The 13939-nt window shown below is 45.1% G+C and overlaps 1 protein-coding gene across 3 annotated transcripts in view; it reads left to right on the top strand.

The window, feature by feature from the left end:
* The window catches only part of LOC121569923 (transcriptional activator GLI3-like), a 146164-nt gene that overhangs the window by 45663 nt on the left and 86562 nt on the right, over positions 1 to 13939 (top strand). For all 3 annotated transcript variants that reach the window (XM_041881266.2, XM_041881267.2, XM_041881265.2), the window contains exon 3: positions 305 to 571. In XM_041881266.2, coding sequence (XP_041737200.1) covers positions 305 to 571 — 267 coding nt within the window. The remainder of the gene's footprint in view (positions 1 to 304; positions 572 to 13939) is intronic.

The raw sequence follows: 13939 nt of genomic DNA, 5'->3' as shown, positions 1-13939 counted from the left end.
GGGTGTGTTATCTTGGAAGGGTGTGTGTGTGTGTGTGTGTGTGTGTGTGTGTGTGTGTGTATTGACTCTGAGAGGTAAAGACATTCCCCTTCTCCTTGACAGCAGCAGCCATAATTCATCTGTTATAATTCTACTGACAGTGAAACCCCTACCCTTCACCACCTACTGGCATTCAGGACAGGTTGAGAAGACTCTGTACAGTAGCTTTAAATGTACAGGGATCAATTATGGTGTATGTACCCTCAATAAGTATGGACTACGGATTTAGAACCTTACCCTCTCTCTCCCCCCTGTCCCCTTACAGAGGATGAGAGCTCGGGTACACCGTACCACCACCACCACCACCACCACCACCGTGAGAGGCGCAATGCCATCAGCACCCAGGCCCCCACACCTGGGCCCCCTGGCAGCAAGCTGGGTGAGGAGCCCTCCACCTCCACAGAAGAGCGCCCACCGTTGGTAAAGAAAGAGTTGCACAGCTCGCTGCCCCACCTGGCCGACCACGGCCTACCGTACCGCGGCACGCTGTTCGCCATGGACCCTCGCAACGGATACCTGGACTCCCACTACGGTGAGTACAGACAACCGACCTCAGTTTATAGAGGAGGGGTTGGATAGGAGATTCCTATATGATTGTTAGAGAATGTTTATGATGCCAATGTTTAGTTTGTGTCGGCAGGGTTTTTGGTCATCAGACAACTTGAAATGTCTCAGTGAGTTACTGAATAGATTGATGGATAATTACATTTAAAAAACTGGTGGTAAGATACATTATAAGTTTAAAAAAACGTGTTTGTGTGTATTTGTGAGCAATATACTGTAATTTGAGTGAGGCGGCAGGCTCAAAGACAACATGCCTGTAGACCCCCCAACACCCTCTGAATAGTGGGACCAAGGTTCTGTAGAGTAATAGGTGGAAGGCAAGGCGGCTAGTCGCTTGATTAGGCCTGACAGATCAGCTGCTCTCTCTCTCTCTCTCTCTCTCTCTCTCTCTGGAAAGTTAGTATGGGGAGCATTCAGCGCAGCTCCTTAATTCCCTCATTAGGGGCCTGTCTGAGCCCAGTACTCCACTTCCACTCATCAGCACACACATCAAAACCCCAACCCTACACTACACTGCATTGCACAGTCAAATCACACTCACTACCCCCTCCTCCTCCCCCTTCTCTCTCACTGGAACGGAGAGACTGTGGGTGAAAGAAAGGGAGAGGAATAGAGAAGGGAGGAAGAGAGAGATACAGCATATATAAAGGGAGGAAGAGAGAGATACAGTATATATAAAGGGAGGAAGAGAGAGATACAGTATATATAAAGGGAGGAAGAGAGAGATACAGTATATATAAAGGGAGGAAGAGAGAGATACAGTATATATAAAGGGAGGAAGAGAGAGATACAGTATATATAAAGGGAGGAAGAGAGAGATACAGTATATATAAAGGGAGGAAGAGAGAGATACAGTATATATAAAGGGAGGAAGAGAGAGAATACAGTATATATAAAGGGGAGGAAGAGAGAGATACAGTATATATAAAGGGAGGAAGAGAGAGATACAGTATATATAAAGGGGGAGGAAGAGAGAGATACAGTATATATAAAGGGAGGAAGAGAGAGATACAGTATATATAAAGGGAGGAAGAGAGAGATACAGTATATATAAAGGGAGGAAGAGAGAGATACAGTATATATAAAGGGAGGAAGAGAGAGATACAGTATATATAAAGGGAGGAAGAGAGAGATACAGTATATATAAAGGGAGGAAGAGAGAGATACAGTATATATAAAGGGAGGAAGAGAGAGATACAGTATATATAAAGGGAGGAAGAGAGAGATACAGTATATATAAAGGGAGGAAGAGAGAGATACAGTATATATAAAGGGAGGAAGAGAGAGATACAGCATATATAAAGGGAGGAAGAGAGAGATACAGTATATATAAAGGGAGGAAGAGAGAGATACAGTATATATAAAGGGAGGAAGAGAGAGATACAGTATATATAAAGGGGAGGAAGAGAGAGATACAGTATATATAAAGGGAGGAAGAGAGAGATACAGCATATATAAAGGGAGGAAGAGAGAGATACAGTATATATAAAGGGAGGAAGAGAGAGATACAGTATATATAAAGGGAGGAAGAGAGAGATACAGTATATATAAAGGGAGGAAGAGAGAGATACAGTATATATAAAGGGAGGAAGAGAGAGATACAGTATATATAAAGGGAGGAAGAGAGAGATACAGCATATATAAAGGGAGGAAGAGAGAGATACAGTATATATAAAGGGAGGAAGAGAGAGATACAGTATATATAAAGGGAGGAAGAGAGAGATACAGCATATATAAAGGGAGGAAGAGAGAGATACAGTATATATAAAGGGAGGAAGAGAGAGATACAGTATATATAAAGGGAGGAAGAGAGAGATACAGTATATATAAAGGGAGGAAGAGAGAGATACAGCATATATAAAGGGAGGAAGAGAGAGATACAGTATATATAAAGGGAGGAAGAGAGAGATACAGTATATATAAAGGGAGGAAGAGAGAGATACAGTATATATAAAGGGAGGAAGAGAGAGATACAGTATATATAAAGGGAGGAAGAGAGAGATACAGCATATATAAAGGGAGGAAGAGAGAGATACAGTATATATAAAGGGAGGAAGAGAGAGATACAGTATATATAAAGGGAGGAAGAGAGAGATACAGTATATATAAAGGGAGGAAGAGAGAGATACAGCATATATAAAGGGAGGAAGAGAGAGATACAGTATATATAAAGGGAGGAAGAGAGAGATACAGTATATATAAAGGGAGGAAGAGAGAGATACAGTATATATAAAGGGAGGAAGAGAGAGATACAGTATATATAAAGGGAGGAAGAGAGAGATACAGTATATATAAAGGGGAGGAAGAGAGAGATACAGTATATATAAAGGGAGGAAGAGAGAGATACAGTATATATAAAGGGAGGAAGAGAGAGATACAGCATATATAAAGGGAGGAAGAGAGAGATACAGTATATATAAAGGGAGGAAGAGAGAGATACAGTATATATAAAGGGAGGAAGAGAGAGATACAGTATATATAAAGGGAGGAAGAGAGAGATACAGTATATATAAAGGGAGGAAGAGAGAGATACAGTATATATAAAGGGAGGAAGAGAGAGATACAGTATATATAAAGGGAGGAAGAGAGAGATACAGTATATATAAAGGGAGGAAGAGAGAGATACAGTATATATAAAGGGAGGAAGAGAGAGATACAGTATATATAAAGGGAGGAAGAGAGAGATACAGCATATATAAAGGGAGGAAGAGAGAGATACAGTATATATAAAGGGAGGAAGAGAGAGATACAGCATATATAAAGGGAGGAAGAGAGAGATACAGTATATATAAAGGGAGGAAGAGAGAGATACAGTATATATAAAGGGAGGAAGAGAGAGATACAGTATATATAAAGGGAGGAAGAGAGAGATACAGTATATATAAAGGGAGGAAGAGAGAGATACAGCATATATAAAGGGAGGAAGAGAGAGATACAGTATATACAGTGGGGAAAAAAAGTATTTAGTCAGCCACCAATTGTGCAAGTTCTCCCACTTAAAAAGATGAGAGAGGCCTGTAATTTTCATCATAGGTACACATCAACTCTGACAGACAAATTGAGGAAAAAAAATCCAGAAAATCACATTGTAGGATTTTTTATGAATTTATTTGCAAATTATGGTGGAAAATAAGTATTTGGTCACCTACAAACAAGCAAGATTTCTGTCTCTCACATACCTGTAACTTCTTCTTTAAGAGGCTCCTCTGTCCTCCACTCGTCACCTGTATTAATGGCACCTGTTTGAACTTGTTATCAGTATAAAAGACACCTGTCCACAACCTCAAACAGTCACACTCCAAACTCCACTATGGCCAAGACCAAAGAGCTGTCAAAGGACACCAGAAACAAATTTGTAGACCTGCACCAGGCTGGGAAGACTGAATCTGCAATAGGTAAGCAGCTTGGTTTGAAGAAATCAACTGTGGGAGCAATTATTAGGAAATGGAAGACATACATGACCACTGATAATCTCCCTCGATCTGGGGGCTCCACGCAAGATCTCATCCCGTGGGGTCAAAATGATCCCAGAACCACACGGGGGGACCTAGTGAATGACCTGCAGAGAGCTGGGACCAAAGTAACAAAGCCTACCATCAGTAACACACTACGCCGCCAGGGACTCAAATCCTGCAGTGCCAGACGTGTCCCCCTGCTTAAGCCAGTACATGTCCAGGCCCGTCTGAAGTTTGCTAGAGTGCATTTGGATGATCCAGAAGAGGATTGGGGAGAATGTCATATGGTCAGATGAAACCAAAATATAACTTTTTGGTAAAAGCTCAACTCGTCGTGTTTGGAGGACAAAGAATGCTGAGTTGCATCCAAAGAACACCATACCTACTGTGAAGCATGGGGGTGGAAACATCATGCTTTGGGGCTGTTTTTCTGCAAAGGGACCAGGACGACTGATCCGTGTAAAGGAAATAATGAATGGGGCCATGTATCGTGAGATTTTGAGTGAAAACCTCCTTCCATCAGCAAGGGCATTGAAGATGAAACGTGGCTGGGTCTTTCAGCATGACAATGATCCCAAACACACCGCCCGGGCAACGAAGGAGTGGCTTCGTAAGAAGCATTTCAAGGTCCTGGAGTGGCCTAGCCAGTCTCCAGATCTCAACCCCATAGAAAATCTTTGGAGGGGAGTTGAAAGTCTGTGTTGCCCAGCGACAGCCCCAAAACGTCACTGCTCTAGAGGAGATCTGCATGGAGGAATGGGCCAAAATACCAGCAACAGTGTGTGAAAACCTTGTGAAGACTTACAGAAAACGTTTGACCTGTGTCATTGCCAACAAAGGGTATATAACAAAGTATTGAGAAACTTCTGTTATTGACCAAATACTTATTTTCCACCATAATTTGCAAATAAATTCATTAAAAATCCTACAATGTGATTTTCTGGATTTCTTTTTCTCATTTTGTCTGTCATAGTTGACATGTACCTATGATGAAAATTACAGGCCTCTCTCATCTTTTTAAGTGGGAGAACTTGCACAATTGGTGGCTGACTAAATACTTTTTTTCCCCACTGTATAAAGGGAGGAAGAGAGAGATACAGTATATATAAAGGGAGGAAGAGAGAGATACAGCATATATAAAGGGAGGAAGAGAGAGATACAGTATATATAAAGGGAGGAAGAGAGAGATACAGTATATATAAAGGGAGGAAGAGAGAGATACAGTATATATAAAGGGAGGAAGAGAGAGATACAGTATATATAAAGGGAGGAAGAGAGAGATACAGCATATATAAAGGGAGGAAGAGAGAGATACAGTATATATAAAGGGAGGAAGAGAGAGATACAGTATATATAAAGGAGGAAGAGAGAGATACAGTATATATAAAGGGAGGAAGAGAGAGATACAGCATATATAAAGGGAGGAAGAGAGAGATACAGTATATATAAAGGGAGGAAGAGAGAGATACAGTATATATAAAGGGAGGAAGAGAGAGATACAGTATATATAAAGGGAGGAAGAGAGAGATACAGTATATATAAAGGGAGGAAGAGAGAGATACAGTATATATAAAGGGAGGAAGAGAGAGATACAGTATATATAAAGGGAGGAAGAGAGAGATACAGTATATATAAAGGGAGGAAAGAGAGAGATACAGTATATATAAAGGGAGGAAGAGAGAGATACAGTATATATAAAGGGAGGAAGAGAGAGATACAGTATATATAAAGGGAGGAAGAGAGAGATACAGTATATATAAAGGGAGGAGTGAGCGAGGTACATGAGGTTTGAGGTTATGATAGAAAAAGAAAATATGAGAGAAAGGGAGAAAAAAGATAGAGAGAGTGAGAGAGGGAGGGAGAGAGAAAGAAAGAAGGAATAAGAGAAAGATGCAGTTGTAGAATGAAAGAGAGACAGATGAGTGGAGAGCGGGGGCTGTTTAGGAGGTTAATTTCACCACCACCGTAGCCTGCATGGACGTGGCCTCCAGGATTTGATCAGACGGTTTGTTTACTTTCGATACTTTGCCTGCGAATTGGGCCTGACAGAGTGGTTTTAATGTGCAGGCCGTAATGGAAAGGTCTCTCTTTCCCTTGCTCTGGCTCCAGCTCCATTTCTTTACTGTAACTCTATTTATTTAGTTAGTTCATAAGCCAGCGTCTCCTTTGTGCACTGGTGCTTCCATCCACCACAGAGCTACAGTACTAATCTGAAAGGTTACTTAAAGTCAGGCCCTGGGTCTGTTCATTGGCGTAGTGGACAGGATCCTCGCAAGCAGAACATTACTGTCGATTACAGCCCGGTCTTAGCTCAGCAGGACTGCCACTTTTGATTGTGAGTGTGTTTGTGTGTGTGTGTGTGTGTGTGTGTGTGTGTGTGTGTGTGTGTGTGTGTGTGTGTGTGAGCACTTGGGGTAGGGGGTTCAAGCCCACTGAAGCCAAGGGGAACTAGGGGCGGGGGCTGGGGGGATGGGTGTGTGGGTGGGGGTGGTTGGGGGTCACAGTGAGGGGTGGCAGTGCCTCAGGGTCATGCGTAAAAGTCAGAGTCTGAAATGGAGAGTTCAGAAGCAGCAGGAAAAGTCAAAGGGGTTGTAGAGCCTCAAAGGGCTCCATTCTTTCCGCATGGGGGCCTCCTGGGCCGCAGGACAGCAATCAGACCAGGCAGAGGGCAGAGTGGATAGAGAGATGACTGGTGCTATAGGGGCCCACCCTGTTCTGTTTCTCTCTCTCTCTCTTTCTTTCCCTCTCTTTTTCTCTCTCTCTCTCTCTCTCTATCGCTCTCTTTCTTGGACTCAGATATTGATAAAAGTATCAATTCCATCCCAATGTTTTAGCACACAGGCAATTATTTTACAGAATTGAGATGACTAAGTTCTAGTGGAATTCAATAGATAAGTACAACTGGAGTACATGCTGAAATGTGAAGACAGTAGTTTTTCCTCAGAGGGTGGAGTGTAAAGTAAATGGATGTCCTTGGGACGTGCCCTGACTCAGTTCAGAAAGAGTTACGACCAGAGGTGAGAGAGCAGGCCGGGGGCTGTGTAAAATGGCTTCCTCTGGTACCAGGTGTGGGGAACACAAAGTGTCCCTGAAGGCGCCTGCCAGTCGGCCTGGTCCCAGGACCAGGCTCCAGAGCCTCCACCTCAGCCCCTCGTAGTGCCTTCAGTCTGGGGGTCAGGAAAGGGCGAGCCCCCCCCCCCTCCCCGACCCTAAACCCCCTCCAGCGCCTTTGAACACGGCGCCCCATGGCTCTGCCACTCCACCACCACCACTAGCCCCAGAGTCTGGGAGGTGTGAAGAATGAACCACTCCCTCCCCCACCCCTATTTCCACGGTCCACTCCCCCAACACTCCCTCTCTCCCTGGGGTCTCTGACTGACTGTCACCTCCCTAAATGTATCCCAGGTGTATGTTGTGACTGTGAGAGTGATGGAGAGGGAAGCCTGGGTCTTTGTGCTGTGCTTGCAGAGCGCGGGGCGCCGCACGGCGTGGCTACGGCCGACAGCCAGGTAAATACGATTACTCTTCCTGCCGTTGTGCTGTCAGTGCTTAATGCGGCTAAATGCGCCAGTACCTGCAGCCTCAAGAGCACCTGGACTGCCGGGTCATCATGGTCATAGCTGTGGTGGTGATACGCGGTGTGGTGAGTGTCGAGAAGAAGAGGAGGGTGGATATTGGGGGTCGGCGGAGGGGGAGTGGAGTTTGTGTTCTTTTTAGTGGTCGCTGCTTCTCCTCGCAAATCTTTCCTTTTCAAGCAGCCCCTTCTGTGCTCTCTCCCACTCCCCTGTCGGAGGCCTGTAAGACTCAGATGTTTGTGTTTACTCTCATCTTTACACCCACTTGCCCACATAAAGGAGGAGGCATTAAGGAAAAATAGACACTGTGTGCATTAGCTAAATCGCGGTGATGCCTAGCTTCTTAGCTGCTTTTCTTGGGCAAACACTGGATAAGAGTCCATATCCCGCTTACCACAACAGTAATACATGGGGCTTTTGCCTGGATAAGGAGGAGGAAGGATTGGGGAGGAGGATTAATGAGAAAGAGAGAGAGACTTGGGTTTTTTAAGATTTCTGTATTATGAGGACGTGTGTATTGTGAGGACGTTCTGTTTACATTGTGAGCTGATTAGCGGGTCAGTGGTCCTCAGCAACAGTGGAACACTTGCTGGAGATCCGTCCGTCGTGTCCCTCCTCCGGGATCACTCTTCTCCCTTCAAGTGTTTGTATTTTTCTTAAACACTTGTTCTCCCTTCCTCCTCGGCCAGTCAAAACATTTCCCATTACAGGATCGTTAAGCGTATTCTCTTCAATGGTCGGCTTCTTAAGTTTCTTACCAATCCAAATAGTATTGAAACATCAGAAGATGTTTTGTCAATGGAAGGCGACTGGGGAGGGAAGGAAAAGCACTAAGCTGTTGAAACAATCCTTAAGTATGTTGGTTGGTTCCTTAACAACCAAGGCTGGTTGGGGGTTGTGTGTGTCTGTGATGACACAGTATACTAGGTCATTGTGTGGACCAAGACAGACTCTTATATTGTGTGGACCATATCAACCTTATAGTCTGCGGTCTGGAATCAAGATCCAATGGTAAGCACCTCCAGCTGGTAATCCTCACACCAAAGCCTTGTCCATGTCTCACCTCTGAGACCTCTTAGACCAGGGCTGCTAAGCAATAGCAAGGTGGAAGTACAGTACAGATCTATGGCTGGTCTAGTGCATAGTCTGAATACCTCCAGGCTGTATCCCTGTAACCCTGCTTCTTTTGGCAAAGCCCAGAAGTGACCATTATCTGGGATTGTGAAGACCCAGAGCACTGGGAGAGGGTAAGTAGAGCTCAGCCAGCACTCAACCAGACTCAGGGTTTATGCAGTAGGGGTGGGTGGTGGTGTGGTCATCTCCAGCCCCAGACAGGGGTTAGGTTAACCTCCAAGGCTGCTTTGCAGAGGAGATTTCAGGTCTACAGGTCGGTAGCACGGCGAGGCGAGACGAGGACTCAGCCCATGTCAGTCTGTCTGCCTCAATATGAAACCACAGCAGCTGACCACTGTAGTGAATGAGCTGGCTGTACAAAACCCCAACGTGATCTGCACCACAATGGACCAGGCTCTGTACAGTTAATGACTGCATTACTGCGCTCTCTGATTCAGAGTCACACATATAGGCCATACAGGAACTATAGGAAAGCTTTCCTGCCACAGAAAAAAGTAACGAAAAAAACTCATACTGGAAAAGTCATTTATAATCCTTTTTTCTCTGACAACCCACTCAAAGAGGCCAACTTTCTGGGTTCCACATTGGTTTCCTCGTCACGAGTGTTGGCGACACAGGTTCAAGCTCTCCTCCCCACAGACATTAGACTACAGAGGAGCAGGGGTGGTGGCAGGGAAGCGTGGGGAGACACGTGCCCGTTTCAAGGGTGATCGAGGGCAAGTCTTTGTGATTGTTTAAATATTGGCTTTTGGAGCGGGGGGCGGTCCCGGTGAAACCCCCTAGTGGGGCACAGGGGGGCAGGGAGGGGGGGGGGAGTGGGTGAAAGGAACCGGGGGGAGCCCGGGGGCGCCCTGCAGGCGATGGAAAGGAATCTCTTCAATCCACCACCTTTCATCAAGAAAGAGAAACATGGCCGCGCAGCTCTTGAATTAGCCCCACAGTCCAACGCACCGGGGATAATCGCCATGATCCTCTTTTATACAGCTTATTAGAGGAATCTCACAGTGTAAGATAGGCCATATTCTCACATGCATGTGCCGTTTGTAGGCCGTTTGATGATTGAAGGGGTTAGGCAAAGTTTGAAGTAGTTAAAGAAGGTCAGACTTTCTTGTAGTTTCTCTTAGTACCACAGAGCCCAAGAATGTATGTAAATTGCATTTTTAACAATGCCAAGATTAATTTGGAGTGGCTCAAAATAAATGAAAAATATTTAAGAAATTAGTATTCAGCATTTCTTGATATCATTCTTGCAACATCTGTCTGTGTTTTGGACCCCCTTGTCAAATGACGAATGGCTAATCGGTCGGTAGAAAACACAGAGGCATCACACGTCCAAAACAATAGGCATGCTTTGAAGTAGCAAAGGCTTAAAACAAAGACTTACAGCATGTTTTTCTGACAGTCCATAAGGATACGCCACCACCATCCCAAACACCATCCCAAACACCATCCCAAACACTATCCCAAACAACAATAACGCCATTCAACATAGAGACCATAAAGGCGTGAGCGCAGGCACGAACAACATAGAGGCTCATGGGTTTTCTCTTCCTCCTCCTGCTGGTTTTTAAACCATGACATCTTGTGCCTTCCTTTTCTCTCCCTCCTGAAGTGGCAGCAGTGGGATAATCACTTGGTGTGGAGTGGGAGAGTCACACTCATTTCATGGCCGCCTATATGTTTGTTCACTCTATGCAAATCTCACCGCCCGGTCTTGTAGTGCAGCGATTTGTGTCCCTTTTCTCATAGCGTTAGCTACAAGATTAGCACCCTTATCCCTTCAACCACCCCCCCCACCCAACGCCTCCCTCCCCCTCTCTCATCTCTTCTTCTCTCCTGAGGATGGACTGTACCTATTGTTCTACAGGAGGAGAGGGCTGAGGCATGCTGGGTAATTAACATGTTTCCTCTCAGCTCTGTTACCTCCGTTGAGGCTGGAGCAAATAAGTAGACAAGAGTACATCCTCTTGTCTGTACCACAGGGGAGAGACTTACAGAAGAGCGAGAGGAGAGAGAGGAGGAGGACAGGAGAGAGGGGGGAAGAAGAGAGAGAGAGAGAGAGAGAGAGAGAGAGAGTCAGAAAGAGAGATGGAAGGGGGTGAGAAGAAGTGCCAGGGAGAAGAGAGTGAGACTGGAGAAGGAGAGGAGAAGGAGAGAGGAGTAGGAGGGGGGATGTAACAAAGCAGAAAATGAAGAGACATAAAAGAAAGGGAGCTCGAGGAGGTCAGGCCCATCACAGGCTTAGTGTTGCCTTCAAAGATGGCTGGGACAGGTGGCAGCTCCAGACAATCTCGCTCTGCAGAGCAGCATCCTCTCAGGAGGAGATAAGGGATTCCTCCGTCCAGCCCTCCCCCTCTCCTTGCTCCTCTCTCCTCCATCCCCCCCTCTCTCCTCGGCTCGACTCCTCCAGCCGGGGCTGCTTTGATGTGGCTCAGTGTGAGTAGGCTGAGCGGTGCGGCTGGGGCCTGTTGTGCCACTGGAGCCAGACTCTCTGCCTCTCTGGCCCGGCTCAATCAGCGGGGCTCTCCGGTGCCCGCCACGTTCAGGTCTCATTAAATCACTCCGGCAGGGTTAATCCTCTTTAAGGTTTTACACGGTGCCCCGTTTGTCTGTCAGCCACAGTTACAGAGACCAAAAGGACCCCAGGGCGCCACCTGCGTGACAAAAGACAAAAAAATCACTGTGACACCAAGTTCTACTCCTCTCTCCTCTCTTCTACCCTCCCTCGCTCCCCTGTGTACAGTACTGTATGTTCTGCTCTCCTTTTCTTTTCTCTGTCTCAGTGCTATCACTCCTTCCCTGCCCCATGTGTGTTCTCTCTCCTCTCTCTCGCTCTCCGTTCCCTTGATAGTACCTAGCTCTGGTTGTAAGTCTTTTAGGATTATTTTTTGGGGAATTTGTTGACAGGGGTGGAGTAAATGGATTACAAGTTGTCCTTGTTTTTGGGAGGAGGGAGAGGGGAGAGATCAGGCCCCGCTTTGAGTAAGAGACAAAGAGAGAAGGGGGAGAGAGAGAGAAAGAGAGGAAGAGGGCGAAGAGAGGAAGAGGGAAATATGAGAGATGGAGAAGGTAAGAGAGACAGAGATATAGGCCTATGGGGAGAGAGACAGAGAAAGACGGAAGAGTGTGTGTGTGAGAGAGAGAGAAACGAAGAGAGTCAGAGAATTACAGAGGGAGTGTTGCTGTGCGGAGAGGAAGAGCGAGGGCTGTAATTGGCCAGAGGTGACGACCCCAGTCTGCTCCTGAGACCCGACAGTCATTTGTCTGATTGCTGTGACACTGGGGTTGCATCCCAAATGGAACTCTATTCACTAAATAGTGCACTACTTATGACCAGAGCCCTTGTCACAAGTAGTAAACTAAATAGGGAATATGGTGCCATTTGGGACAGTGCCCTGGGTTTCCCCTCTGCTCTACACTGCCTGGTGTGATCCACCGTTTTCTCAATTACAATCTTAGAAAAAAAGGTGCTGTCCCCATAGGAAAAAATATATAAAGGATTTTCCTATGGGGACAGCCGAAAAACCCTCTTGGAACCCTTTTTTCTAAGAGTTTAGACACTCATAATGGAAGATAGATCATCTCTCTATGTAGACTGTCTCTGCAACATGCAGGTGCACTACGTTAATGAGATGCACTAAATCAAATTCCTAACAACTTTGTTTTTTATGGGAATAAAGTATTGAATTCTTGAATCTTGAATCTTAAATATCATGTGTAATAAATGAAGAAATCTATCAGTGCGAAGAGTAAATCAACACATTTACATAACTAATGAGAGGAATAGATAACAGTATACGTTATTAGTTTAGTTACTAGTTTAGTTTTTGCCATTTACAGTTGAAATCAGAAGTTTACATACACCTTAGCCAAATACATTTTAACTCAGTTTTTCACAATTCCTGACATTTAATCCTAGTAAAAATTCCCTGTCTTAGGTCAGTTAGGATCACCACTTTATTTTAAGAATGTGAAATGTCAGAATAATAGTAGAGAGAATGATTTATTTCAGCTTTTGTTTCTTTCATCACATTCCCAGTGGGTCAGAAGTTTACATACACTCAATTAGTATTTGGTAGCATTGCCTTTAAATTGTTTAACTTGGGTCAAACGTTTCGGGTAGCCTTCCACAAGCTTCCCACAATAAGTTGGGTGAATTTTGGCCCATTCCTCCTGACAGAGCTGGTGTAACTGAGTCAGGTATGTAGGCCTCCTTGCTCGCACACGCTTTTTCAGTTCTGCCCACACATTTTCTATAGGATTGAGGTCAGGGCTTTGTGATGGCCACTCCAATAGCTTGACTTTGTTGTCCTTAAGCCATTTTGGCACAACTTTGGAAGATGCTTGGGGTCATTGTCATTTTGGAAGACCCATTTGCGACCAAGCTTTAACTTCCTGACTGATGTCTTGAGATGTTGCTTCAATATATCCACATAATTTTCCTTCCTCATGATGCCATCTATTTTGTGAAGTGCACCAGTCCCTCCTGCAGCAAAGCACCCCCACAGCATGATGCTGCCACCCTCGTGCTTCACGGTTGGGATGGTGTTCTTCAGCTTGCAAACCACCCCCTTTGTCCTCCAAACATAACGATGGTAATTATTGCCAAATAGTTATATTTTTGTTTCATCAGACCAGAGGACATTTCTCCGAAAAGTACGATCTTTGTCCCCATGTGCAGTTGCAAACCATAGTCTGGCTTCTTCCTTGCTGAGCGGCCTTTCAGGTTATGTCGATATAGGACTCGTTTTACTGTGGACATAGATACTTTCATACCTGTTTCCTCCAGCATCTTCACAAGGTCCTTTACTGTTGTTCTGGGATTGATTTGCACTTTTCGCACAAAAGTACGTTAATCTCTAGGAGACAGAACGCGTCTCCTTCCTGAGCGGTATGACGGCTGCGTGGTCCCATGGTGTTTATACTTGCGTACTATTGTTCGTACAGATGAACGTGGTACCTTCAGGCATTTGGAAATTGCTCCCAAGGATGAACCAGACTTGTGGAGGTCTACAATTATTTTTCTGAGGTCTTGGCTGATTTATTTTGATTTTCCCATAATGTCAAGCAAAGAGGCACTGAGTTTGAAGGTAGGCCTTGAAAGATATCCACAGGTACACCTCCAATTGACTCAAATGATGTCAATTAGCATCAATCAGAAGCTTCTAAAGC

This window comes from Coregonus clupeaformis, chromosome 7, assembly GCF_020615455.1.
Source record: "Coregonus clupeaformis isolate EN_2021a chromosome 7, ASM2061545v1, whole genome shotgun sequence".
NCBI lineage: Eukaryota > Metazoa > Chordata > Actinopteri > Salmoniformes > Salmonidae > Coregonus > Coregonus clupeaformis.
The sequence above is the reverse complement of the archived record's forward strand: the minus strand, read 5'-3'. Positions and strand labels throughout refer to the sequence as shown.